Source organism: Lepisosteus oculatus, chromosome 5 (genome assembly GCF_040954835.1).
Source record: "Lepisosteus oculatus isolate fLepOcu1 chromosome 5, fLepOcu1.hap2, whole genome shotgun sequence".
NCBI classification, from domain to species: Eukaryota; Metazoa; Chordata; class Actinopteri; order Semionotiformes; family Lepisosteidae; genus Lepisosteus; species Lepisosteus oculatus.
Window position 1 is genome coordinate 51,401,000 of NC_090700.1, and position 13,764 is coordinate 51,414,763.

Consider the following 13,764-nt stretch of genomic DNA (forward strand, 5'->3'; position numbering starts at 1 on the left):
ATAGATTTACTACTGTTTGACTATACATCAACCAAAAACAAAATTATACACTCATTAATTTCATTATAGTTTTTAGGAAATGTATGGACACTATTTACATATTACTAAAAGACAGCCACTCTTCCTCAATGGAACCATGTAAGAACAGTATGTAAGAAGTAAAAAGTCTTTGAATATTCTTTCCCAAACACTTAAGAAAGCATTAGTAGAGCTCCTAATAAAACCTTTATTTATCGGTTTCCTGCTGCAAGTAACCAATAAAGACCACAGTATATACAGCAGAATTACAACCTTCTAGCTTGATTTAATCAGATGTCACAAGCTAAGCAAAACTGTACCTGGTCAGTTCTGGACTGGGAGACTCCCCAGGAAAACCGTGTTTCTGTTGTAGGTGTTGTTAGTGGTCCAGTAGGTGCCTCTCTTTCCTCTGAACCAACATTTTCAATCCAGGATTCCAATATGGTGGCTGGGGACACAGCCATAAGAAGTTCTATCCTTCCGGCTTATTTGCACTTTGGATGTTCACAATCTGGCCTCCTTTAAATCAGTTTCTGAAGTAATATCAAACTGCCCCACCTCATCTGTTCTGTAGTACATCTGCTGGTGCATAGTGGCTGCCAAGCACAGATTACCTGAGTGGGTGCTGCACCTCAGTAGTGGGAGAATTGAGACTTTTCTCAATGTAAAGTGATCTGGAGCTGTTGGGATGAAAACTGTTATTAAAATGAAAACCACATATTAGAATTATTTATGCTCTAATTCAGGAGTTTGTTGGATGGTTATAAGGATGCGATGATAAAGTAAGGTACAGTAGTATAGACGTTCTGCAACTAATATGTTGATAAGCCATGGGTGGTGAAAGCCCCTACACTTCATTAATCATCATGCTTTCTACTAAAATCTTTTGTAAGTTATGAAATGATGATCACTGGTGCACTAATGCCTTCAGCATTCTTCCTACAAACGTGGGTTTGGAAGTTCAGACTCATCCTATATCTGTGCCTACTCAGAACTGTGGGTTATCAAACCTTAGTATCTAGGGCCCACTACAAAGAGCACTGCAAAAACACATTAAATAGAGTTCAGCAATTAAACAGATATTCTTTATATTATTGAGGTGCGTGATGATATCACCTAAATGATAAGTTTTAGTTTCTCTGCTTCTCATCGAAAAGCCTACTCAAATTACAATTTTTGGATGTATTTTAAAAAAACACGAGTGATATTATTAAACAAAATCAGCATTGTTATATACATTTTGATGGCACTACTTTAAAATCCCTGGCAATTGACTGGTTTTGGAAATAATTATGCACACAATTCATTATACTTTAATAGTTTCTGTACTCATCTTATTAAATGGCTAAACCTAATAGCAGTGTTAATATACTATCTTCATAGAAACAGATAAGAACTATTAAAGGTAAACTGTTACAGACCATATTTAATTATTGCCTTAGGGTATGCTCTAATCAGTTGCTGACAATTTTCCAAAATAACTGGGATGTCTTTTTCATATACAGTAGATTCTGGTAATCACCCCGGAGTAATATCTTTATTTATTTACCCAAATCTTAAATAATCCCTGTCATTTGTAGGCTAGTTTGTTGCAAGACTCTGTAATGGGAGAAACAAGACTCTATTCTATTTAATAACCTGTTACATACAGTACAGTTGCCTTTCTTATTTAATGTGCTGTACAAGGGATCCACAGACAGCAGGCAGTTTCAATTCAACAACCCTGTCCCTTTAAAGCAGCAAGCTCCTCCTCCGCAAGCAGTGGAGCAGCGAACAGAGCTGAGCCCCTTTAACTCGAGCAACAGCCTCCCTCTCTAGGCAGTCAGCAAGGATGCTTCAGGCTGCAAGGGCAGAAGGGGAGACACAGCACATGACAAGTCTGCGAGGCAACTGACACTGCCTGCCTGGTGCATTCCCAGCCACATTAATATCAAAGGTGTCACTGCAATGGCAATTCAAGCTCACCTTCCTGATGACAGCTTGTGAGAGCAGAATTACAGCAAAAACAGCCGCAAATGGATATATTTATATTTTAATCATCACTATCTGTCCTCATCCTTCCTAATTCCATAAGCTGCACTGAATTAAATCTATTCCTGACTGAAGCAGCTTTGTCTGGGAACAGACAGCAAGTAAGAAAGAGACACACAGAGAGCATGCATGAAGGATACAGAAATTGAGATTGCAACAGAACTACCAGGATGTCTATAGCTTTGCAGCTTCCCATGCAGCTCGTCATTCCATTCATCAGCAGTAGGATGTGGACCTGGAAGAAGCAAACCTGGATACAGCTGCTGATGTAGACCAAGGTCTGCAGACAGAGGACAAAGGTGAGGACGAGGGAAATATTTTAACAAACACAAATTTTTTCGAGTTAAAAACAGATCTTTATGCGTCTTTCTCCTGTTGTATTTGCAGCACAAAGAAATAAGTAGAAAATCTCTGCCTGATCTTCAAGTGCCATGCAGGAATCACTATTCTTTTCTTTAACATCACTGTGGGATCAATGTTCTTCTTTCCTTTTCTCCACACAGCCTTTTTTCCCCTTGATTTAAGGAAACAGTTATGGGATTTACCCCCTTGGGCTCAGTCCGGATTTTTTTTTTGAGCACCGTCAATACTTGCCTTCCTGAAGAAGCACGCACCCCAGACTGGATTCCCTTAGCAACTAAGGCAGGTTTCTGACACCCTTATTTTCTGTTTAGTTCATTCAATTTTCTCTGTCATTGACATCCGAGAAAAATCGAAGGGCTCTGAGCAAACATGAAGATGCGCATAGCAGGCACGAAAAGGACAGTAAAGTCTCTCTGATGTCAGTCTGTGGATTCCTTTTTCTTTGCAGCAAATTCTGATCATGCATAATGCTGGCATGTTTGCATCTCTCACTGTTTTTATCTATCCATTTCTTTTTAGCACCTAACATGGAACAAAGCAATGGTGAAGAAAGGGTTGTAGATTCCTGCTGTATTGCTTGGAAATGAATGACACATATGTTGAGCTCCAATAAGGAAACATTATTTGAATAGAACATACTGTATTGGTCATTTTATTTTAAAAAATACATATTTTTTTTAAATACAAATCGTGGAAAAAAAAGATATAGTGCACAGGACCCTGGAAGCATTTTGTTTGCTGCCAGGTATATGTTTTTTATCAGAAGAAATTATATATGCTAGAAGGAGTGAAACATTATAATAATGTAAAAGAAAAAAAATCAAAGCAGAATCTTTAGGCTATATATTTTTACAATAAACTGGAATATGGTAAGGCTACAAAGGGGGTCAAAATGAACTCCTTATTCAAGTCAACAAATATGAATGTTCTTACTTTTGTAAGCTAAACACCATAAATAAAGTTATCACATTTAAGGATGATCTTATAGCAATGTAAACAAAATGGCAACTTCACTAAGCCGATTTTGGTGATTTCCACATACAGACACGTCTACATACATAAGTAAACGGATTTCTGTTATTGCTTTTGGCATTCCTGAATTGTTTTATATCATGGTGGGTCTCTGGACTAGTGCGAAGACTCTGGATGTTGTTGAGGACATGGATTTGTAAGCTTTGCGGCAAGAGCTTTAAGATGTTGAGATCTCCCTGCGCTGCCGGGGCTCCCGTTTGGATCAGCGCGGCTCACGGCGAGAGAAATGGACCCCTCGGCTGCCCCCAACGCCTCTGCCGCCTTTTGAAGGATGTCCCTCAGCAGAGAGCAGGCCCGGGACAGCACTGAGACCCCCAGCCAGAGAGAGCACATTCGTAACCGTATGAAGATGGTGATTGACCAGCTAGAGGGGATTCTGAGGGAGCTGAAGGAGGTGGCAAGGGAACTCCGAGAGGTAAGAGGAAGGGGGGGTGGGGAGGAGTGAGGGTTGCAGTTCTGCACTTTCACTGCCTTAGACTTATGCATTGTTTAATTTAGTTCAAAACTATATTGAGCATCTTCGTATACTAAGATCACAAAAATGAGTTTACTGCTGATACCTATGCATTTATGTTAAATAAGTAACATTTCTTTCCATTCTGTATGATAAGATACAGTTTCACAATATGCAAATTAATGTTAAATTATAAAACAGGAGACGACACCACATAAATTACATAACCAACGGGTCCAACATGGATTCTTTAAAACAGCTTTGGAAAGAGAGAAATTTTGTTAAAGAGATCAAAATTAATACCTCTGTTCACAGCCTTGCAAATCAACAAATTCAGCAGTGCTAAACCTACAAGGGAACATTTTAACTACAGTACTTTTAAATATTAGATGTATTAGATGTAAAAGTGAGATGTATTTTATTATTGTAATGGTTGCATGACTGTGACACATCATTGTATACAGCCTGTGTTGCTACAAATCTTCATGTTTATCACCAAAAGTGTCTGATTAAGCAAATCTTAGGGAGTTTGTCTGCTTATTTGTCCAAATGTTTGACTTTGCTGAAGAGGTTAAGATGGTTGTGGAAGTTCATATCAGAACACAAGGAGATTGATTAAAGGTTATCTCCCCACCTCTGGGGTATTAATGCAGCACTAGCCTGGCCACTCATTGGACTGAAATACACTTGCCTATTGAAAAGTTTCTACCAGAGCAGTAGAGGTTCAACTATCGAGGCGCTTATTTTAGTCCATTAGCCATTCAATACACTAAGGTACATTTAAATGAGAACTTGGCCCTTGGGGAATCTTGCTGCGACTAATCTACAGTGCATTTTTTTCAAGGTGCCAAATATACTGTATTTTTCTCGAAGATGTAACAAGGATTTTAGGTCATATCCTACCCCGCAGACTCCTGTCATTCCCTGTAAGTTGGATAAATCCTCAAAAGCATGAAAGCTTCACTAATTAATTGTTATGTCCAGAGGATCTCCTTACAGCTTTGTGTTAGCTTATTCTTTGCCCTCATGGTGCCCTCCCCCTTTTGCACTTTCCTTCCAGCTCAAGCATGCTGTTAGCCAGTTTTTAACTCCAGCTATCCATCTGATCATGGTGTCAGAGCCTGTCAAAGGTGTGTTAAGTATTAACTCCTCTCAAGTAATAAGGATGATAGGGTGAGGCTGGAGAAATGTTGACTGAGAAGAAGAAACCAGTATAATTGCTATAATTACTAGACTTTAATATAATTCATTACAGGTTTTGGCATCCAGCTTACACAGTGGTTATCAGGGATGAAATTTAGAATCACGTTATATGTGCTGCTCAGTGGTTGTACATGAAAGCAAATACTGCTGTATGCAGTGATAATGGGATAATGGAATGCTTATTAAAGTTGTATGCAAGCTTTTTGATGAAGAACGCATTGCTTATTTTAGGAAACAAGGCAATATGTCAGTTAAATGCACAACAACAATAATAGCAATATATAACCAGTGTCTGCTCCTTAAGAAAATAAAAATTGAACCTGGTGAGGTCCTGTTCTGCCCGTTTGTATAATAACATTATTTAAAATATTATAAGAGTGGATAATTACTTGTTATTTTTAACAAGGCATTTTCTGTCAGAGACGCTATTCGAAGTAAGTCTGAGTTTTATTGGTGCGTATTCTGCAGCAACTGCACCATAACTACAAATTACTGCAAATTAGGTGTTTTTTTTTTCAAATGTATTTCTCTGTATGAAACATACTGTATCTATTGTACATGTGCTTTAGGAATGCTATTCTCTTAACCACATTAAGACTTTTTTATTTAGTGATCTTTTGTGATCCAAAAAATGAGCATACATTTTAGCTTACTACTAAAACTAGGTCCTGATGTGTATTGCTACATGGCCCTGACTCTGTTCTCCTTTGATGACTGCTTATCCCTATTCCCTATTCCTATTTCATCTTGGTAACATTTTATGTCTCATACTTGAAGTTAATATTAGGGGTTCATCAAACATTTTGTTTCATTTTTGAAAAGATAAATTCAGATTTTTAATTTGCCAACTCAGAACTGTGAACTGAGAAACACTACTTAGAAACCCTATTAAGTTTCTTGTTGATATTCCATATGAAAAGACTGTTAAAGTAAAGTACACTTTAATTTCTTATGAAGATTGATAGACATCCTTGTTCTGCTAGTAATGTCTTACTCTATAGAGCCTAACATTACACAATCCAGCTCCTAAAACAAAAAGATCACACAAAACATTAAAATATGACAAAACTAAAAGATGACTTGGTAAAATTAAAACATATGAAAAAAGGTTTTTTAAGGGCACGCATATTATTTAAACAATACAAAATACTTTGAATTGCTCTTAACAAAATGACTAATAATACTGGATTACCCACACAAGTGCAACACTGGTGGAAGTTTACAGTTCAGCTTGTTTACTTCAGCCAGTTGAGATCGGGCTAGAGGTTTCTAAGACTGCACAAAATCAATTTATGTTCCGTAAATCACATAACTTTGTAAGGTCTGGGTAAGATTATCCAAGCGTATTTCATTAAACTGGAAAATGTATATTTAACAGCATTGTTAATGTTGGACTGAAATAAACAATATATCATAAATCCTACTCAATAGTTAAAAGGGCTTGAAAAGTCCAGTTCATTTTAAACTGATACCATTTCCAATTTAGAAATATAATGTGAAAAATATTGAAAAACTATACAAAATCAGATTAATATTCTACTAGGCATATCCGTATTTTCAGATATATGGGAGGCTTTTATTACAAAGTCATGAAGAACATGGATTCATTTATGAAAGGAAAAAATCCTTCTATTCCAAATTGTTTGAACCACAGCTAAATTTGCTCTTTATTGTAAATTAACCAATAATACCACTTTGGATATTTTTATAGCAATTGATGGACATCAAGCTTCTTCTGACCATAGTCTTGCAAAGTGATAGTTTTCACAACCTTATGATTTACCTTGACTCCAAAAACAATTCTTGGAATGGATTAACATTTTGGTTGTACAATTTGTCAGATTTCAACGCTAAGCTGCTTCTTTCAACATAATTCATCTGACTAATATTTCTTTTGGCCTCACAAATGTTAAGAAACCCTTCAACTAAAATGATACTGTATATCAGTGCCATTTTTATTTTTTGCAATTTGAGATTCTTTTCTCACATACCACGTCTGTGCTGTGGACCACACATGAAGGGGGAGGACACATCTCATCAGTTCCTGATGAGTTACTGACCTCAGAGCTGAGGGAACTACAACTAACCACTTTGGCATCTGTTTGGGTTGCTATGGTGTGGTGAGGCATTTCAACGCCCACTAATCCTCCCTTCTAATAATGTGGGAGAGAAACACAATGCAGCCATACATGCTACAGCAAACTAGAAGAAGGGTCTGTGATATTTTTTGCATATTTTTTTGGCTGTATAAGGCTGATTTGGATGATAATCACCAAAGTACTTGCACAAGTACTGTAGTATACTGTAGGTCTGTAAGAAATGAACTATAGTCATTTGAGGAACTGAATCCTCAGTCGAATCTGTAAGTTTCTTTGATGAAGGTTTTGCGACTGAAAAGTCTCAAATAGCATAACATACAGTATGACAAAAATCAAAGCCTTAAGATTGGTGTTTTCTTTAGTTTCCAATCAATTTATTTGTACCAAGTATGCTTTTATGAATATGTTGCTATACATGTTTGACTATGTAACAACTGGAGGATGAATGGAGTCAAACACATAAGAGCTGCCTTAACTGTGCTTTTGACATCTTTTTGTATTGAAACATAATTATGATTGTTAACATTTTTATTTATATACCTTGGGTTGCCAGTCCATTACAGAATAGTGATGAAATACAATCATTGATTGTTTTTACCAGTTTGTATTAACATCAATTTATTTCCTAGATTTACAATATTTTAACATAGCTCACTTTAAGAGGAGACACCAAGCAAAGGTGTAAAAAATATTAGAGAATTTTTTTATTGCTTTTAAGTCTGAGATTTTTACTGTCATCTTGAATGTATTTTTTTAAATAACTTTAAGCACTGCACAGAAATCATAAAGAAAAAAGCTATCTCCCACCTTTTAATTTTTATTAAAAAACTTAGCATGGTGCAATAATTTCATTCTCAATTAATCCTCTGTGCATTATAATATACAAAAGATTATTTTCACGTTATTTATCCTCAGAAATTATTATTTCAAATGGGCCATGGTAAGATAATTTTCACATTTTAATAAATTCCCATCTCAATATACAGTAGATGTGTTCAATTAGTCACCAATATTAAACTCACATATTTCTCAAAAGAAATGTAGTGATATTACTTTAACCACTCCTGACAGATGTATTGTACTGCAACAAAAGATAACAGTGAAACTAAAGGTCAATTTTTGTAACATGGCAATCTTATTATTCACAGCTATACTCTTGGAAAGAAATAAATCTTTAGTCAGTTCCTTCCCCTAAATATGTCACATTTGGGGGTTGATACTAATACTGACATTACATTTCTTAGAGAAATTAAGAAAAAAAACATCATAGAATAGGATCTGCAGAATTTCTTTATATATTACCCTATATGAAGCCGTACGATAATCTTTGTGCTTTTATACTTCAATATTTAAAAAAAAAACTGTCATCTTTTCTGCACCAAGTCAAATATTTCAATCATCCAGTTAAGAATGCTGTTTGGGTCCCATTAATCCAATTGGTGAATGTTTCACAAGCTGAACATTATTTTTTAACAGTCACGGCATTTCAGGTTAAAATCCTATTGCAGGCAGCACTAATAGAACATAGTGACTGTGATGACGGATCCTACACCAATCATTTCACCAGAGTGTATGGAGTGAATAAAATATTTAATTTTGTTATGCTTGAAAGTTATTTCTGGGAATCAAATTGCAAAGTCGATGTCATAAAGGAAGCTCAGGGAGGACAGAAGTCTCCTGAGGGACAGAAGGGCAAAAGCTCACTTGATCCTCATTTCATCTCACTAAGAATACAGACCATGAGAATGAAGCCTCATAATCCTTCTGGCTTTTTGAGGTCTAAGCAGGAAGCATAAAAAAAGTTACTACAGAGATAATTGGCTTTTGAATGCCAAGCATCCATAACAATGGCATTTTCAGCTTCAGTTTCCTCTCTTCCCTTCCCTCTAAAGTAGATTTTGCCAAGCATTGGATTGTTCATTGACTTAAAGGGTCAATTCTGTTTTGTGAAATGTCTAATTTACCATGTAAATGTATTTAAGTTCAAGTTTATTGTCATTACACTCATATACATGGTATATGGTATAACAAAATGCTATTTAGCTAGCTCTCGGACATAAGTAGTACAAAGAGAAAAAAACAACAACAACAATACAATTGTGTAGCAAAAGAAAGACAGAGACAACGGGCAGTGTGCAAAAAAACAACAACAGACGATGTGCAAAAAAAAACAACAATGGGCAATGTGCAAAAAACAACAACAGGCAATGTGCAAAACAACAAAAAGGTAACAGGTTATGTGCAAAAATATGCATCAACAGAATAAAATAAAGGGATAGAAATTATTTAATAAAAGATTAAAGTTGACAAAAATAGAACTATTCAGCATCACTTTAAAATCATTAGTCTTAAACAGTGCAAGATGGCCTCCTGATCAAGAATAATGCCTAACTACGTTAGGCGTTAATGCATGAAGTGAACAGCACCTTGCAGGAGCTCAGCTTTGATCCAACCATGTTGGATTGAGTGAAGTCACCACTGAAAACAGTCAATTTACTGAAGATTAGGAGGGGATTTTATAAAGCTAGAAAACTCCTTGCATGCTTATGATTGCACAGTATGCAGAAAACTTCACAGGCTTATGGTGAGGGTAGAATGACATAACCAAGGACTAAACAATCCTCTAGAAAAACTGCTGAACCTTGTTTGAAGGCCATATAATGTACAATTCATTTCTAGCACCCTTTCATGAAACCACAATCACTGTCAACAAAACACTATTATACAGACAGATCTAACGAATAATGTTTCACTGAATAATGTTTGCTAGGATAGGTTTTGTATAATTTTACAGGACCAAATATTTGCACAGTAAAATCTAAATGTTAACTTATCCTATTTCTGTTTCTTCCACATTTATGTCCTTTATTATATCATTGTGTTCCATAATAGAAATGTGTCATGACAATGCAATGGCAGGAACTGTTGACACATCAGAGACATGATCAGCAGATGTCAAGCAGGCCATTTACCTGTAAATTGGAGTTTGACATACTACATCTCCCTTCAACTACAATGACCCTGTAGTTTAGTATCTCAGTGAATGAGTTCATTGTTGCTTGCTTCTACAAATAAATAACTTTTAACCTTGTGAGCTGTGCACCTGAAGGTACTGTAAATAGCAACAAGCATGTAATCCCCCTGAGCTTTTTGATAAAAGGCTAGAAAATAACAGCTCCATTAAGTGAGAAAAATATGCAGTGTATTATTGACTTTTGCATCATTCCTGTAAAACCCATTGGATTAGTAGGCCCTCTATTGCAGTCCCATATTAATGATGATTTCATTCTAGAGACACGACAGACAAGCTAACAAAAATCACAAACATTAATATTAATGTCCTTCACTGATAACACTTCAGTTTGAGTGTCCATATTTTAATGTTGTTACGTATGAAGTAATATCTTATTGCTTATGGAGCTCATATGAAGCACACATCAAGTTACAGTGCTTTCATAAGTTATGCATATCTTTCATTTATTCATTATGAATTAATCAATATGTATCATTACAAATACATTACTTGTTGTTTTTCTTTCTTGTTTCACAAAATGCAGTTTTTTGGTTTGTTATATGGATCATGTTTATCCACTGAAATGTGCATATGCAAAAGTAATGCTGTTAACAGTTTAATAACAATAAATGGCATTCGAGAAGCTGTGCCTCACCAGGTTACTATCTGTCATATGAACAAAATTGTTTTTAAAACATAACATGCTTGCCACAATCTTTTGTAAAGAACAAGGGCTGAGAATGAAGTTGTTCAAAAATGACAGCTTGTGTTTTCCTCAATTTGATGCAGTTTTGAGCAGTTCAGTGTAAAAGGGTTACTTTGCCATTCCTGTGATGGATGAAGTATTTTAACTTTAATCAATTGTTGCAATAATACTCATGGGAGTATTTGCATTTATTTTTGTATCTTTTTGCTATGACTAAAACCAGTAGGCAGCACTTTAAGACACAAAAGCTGGCAACAACTGTAACAGTTTTTCTTTAAACTTGATAGTTTGGTTAATTCTACATATCGATATTTAACATGCTAAAATAACAGGATTATCTTTGTAATGTTTTTCAAGTGAACATACATTTTATTGCCACTGGTGTAAGCAATTTATAGAATAGTTTGATATCACATTGTACCATTTGCTTCACAAAATGAACTGCAAAAAACACTTGTGCAAAGGTTAATGCACAGCATCCTGCTCCAAGTAATGGATAACCACTTTGAATATAATTAAGTTATTTTTATACACACAGTGGGCACCTATTCTTAGAGCCATATCCCACATACAAACTATATAGTAACTGAATTAATGTTATCCTATACAGGAACATATCTATTGCTGTATCTGTGGTCTGTTCTGAAGTTCTAGTGTACAACCAGACATTTGTGGGTATAAGTGATCATACTGTATACATATACATCAGACTCAGATTAATTTTGTTCTTGTTTTATGAGGTAATCCTGTTTTAGTGATTAAATAATAGCCCTAGTTGCCCAAAACAATGTTAAGAGCTTATGTTTTTGGGCTGCTAACCATCTCTAAACTGTTTAATGTCTTAGTTTTTCATTTCTACTTATTCTCCTCAAAATAAATACATTCTTCTTTAAAATAAACTATTTGAATTTGACACCAAAATGATACTTATATATAGGCTCTCAATTCCAAAAACTTTTGTATGTTGAAGCTGTGTTGAAGCTCAAAGCACTCACAATTTATTAAAGATTAATTTTTATCATGTTTCTTATTTTTCCAATCACAAGGTGGACTTTTTTCAGAAGCACGGCTTTATTAAGCTGCATTATGCATTGAATACACAGCTTGATGCCATATGCCATTTGAATCATGCAATGTTATACTGTATTTTCATGCTTACAGCTGTACTTCATTCTCAATGTATTTCTTGTTAACACAGTATACATTATATTTCCACAAAATAGCCAAGCAAACATTATTACATTGCAGAACTACTGTATTTTCTATATAAACACAAATTCCCTGCTTCTTAAATGTCTGAGATCAGTGAAACAAACTAAAACAATCTTAGTTGTTATGGAAGTATGCTACTGGAAGAAAGCTTTCTTTGCACTATGAGCTGGCTGTCAACATTTAGCCATACAGAATATGAAATGATGACCTTTACATTTGCCCCTCAGAGGTCACGTGCTGCATGTGTTAATATTTTTTGACCAGACTGACTTAACATTTGTCATTTGAGGAAAGATTCATACAAACAAGTACAGTATGATTATGTCATCTGATAGTGAAATGGAGGGAGAGTGAAGAAATGTTAAGTACCATGACATTTTTATGTTTAAATTACAAATGATTAAATCCATAACAAGCTATAAACACTCAAATATTACTAACAAAGCTCTTATGTGTGGGAATAATTGGTCTTTTGTTAGCAAACATGCAATTAATGATGAGTTAAGCAGTTAATAGCTAATTGATCACAGGATATGTATCTGGTACAAACTGACCTTTACTGATATGTTCATAAACAACCATCATGTTGTTTTTTAATGTAGAAGTGTTAATAATATGTAATTGTGGGTAGTAATAACTTGTTTGTTAAGGAATTATTCATAGTATTTTAAACCTCTGACTCAAAATGTTACCCCAACTCTTTTTCTTTTTGTCGAGTGAATGAAATGACTTACCAATGACAATAAAACTTTAGGGACAACAGGGCTTGCTGTGAACAGATACAGACCCAGCTGTCACGCAGTACATCACAATAAGAGGCTTATATCATATGTTTACAAGTATACCACAGTCCTGACCTACTACTGAGTATTGGCAAAAGTGTTGTGTAGAAGTGAAAGCTACTGTACAGTATTTTCTTATGTGGAGGACTGAGACTAGATTTCCCATTGTTCTTTTGACACAAATTTACTGTGAACCCAGTAACAGTCCAACAACTCAGCCTTATGATTGAGTTAACTTACAGTACTTTCTCTGCTTTTATGTACAAATTCCAAGGAAAACACAAGTCAATTTTATTATTGATCTGCAAAAATACACTCATAATTAAGATATCAAGCATAGATCTGAAGAATAAATTAGTCCACTTTTGTTTTATTTCCCAAGATTTTACCTTGAATGTCCTTCGCATAAATATTGCAGATTATGCGTGAGCCACAAGGGTACAGGTAGACTGTTTTCCCTTCTGCAGTACCTCATTTTAAGGAGAAGTGCTAAGACATAGAATAGAACCAAATATATACAATCTATTTTTGACTTGTTGTGAGCTACAGTCAGACTATTTTAAATCATCATAAGAAACAAGTATGCCCTTTGTCACTGCAAAAAGTGTTTGCTATTTGTTTTAATTTAGTAATTTAGTTGCCATAAAATATAACATTTTCATTTAATCCATATTTTACATTGGCATTGCTAATGCAAGTGGCCCATATTGACGTTAATACTGAAGTAGCAGACTTAAAAAAAGAAATTTTATAAATGTTCTATTTTATTTAGGTCTTTAAAGAAGATCAGATATCGAAACTGAAGTTAAGGCTTGCACACAAACACTGTCTGCTCTAATATTCTTTGAGTG

At 35.1% G+C, this 13,764-nt stretch overlaps 1 protein-coding gene and 1 long non-coding RNA gene across 4 annotated transcripts in view; one reads left to right on the forward strand and one right to left on the reverse strand.

Moving 5' to 3' along the window:
- LOC138239236 (uncharacterized) overlaps nucleotides 1–13,764 on the reverse strand; it is a 34,306-nt gene that overhangs the window by 3,544 nt on the left and 16,998 nt on the right. For both annotated transcript variants that reach the window (XR_011189715.1, XR_011189714.1), the window contains 2 exons: nucleotides 2,216–2,329; nucleotides 339–698 (listed from right to left, as the gene is read on the reverse strand). This is a non-coding gene — a long non-coding RNA (uncharacterized lncRNA). The remainder of the gene's footprint in view (nucleotides 1–338; nucleotides 699–2,215; nucleotides 2,330–13,764) is intronic.
- Nucleotides 2,323–13,764, forward strand: part of insyn1 (inhibitory synaptic factor 1) — a 49,765-nt gene continuing 38,323 nt past the window's right edge. The window contains exon 1 of one of the 2 annotated variants that reach the window (XM_069190619.1): nucleotides 2,323–3,859. In XM_069190619.1, the coding sequence (XP_069046720.1) occupies nucleotides 3,716–3,859 (144 nt within the window). In that variant the 5' untranslated portion in view covers nucleotides 2,323–3,715. The remainder of the gene's footprint in view (nucleotides 3,860–13,764) is intronic. The other variant, XM_015343619.2, reaches the window with a different exon arrangement.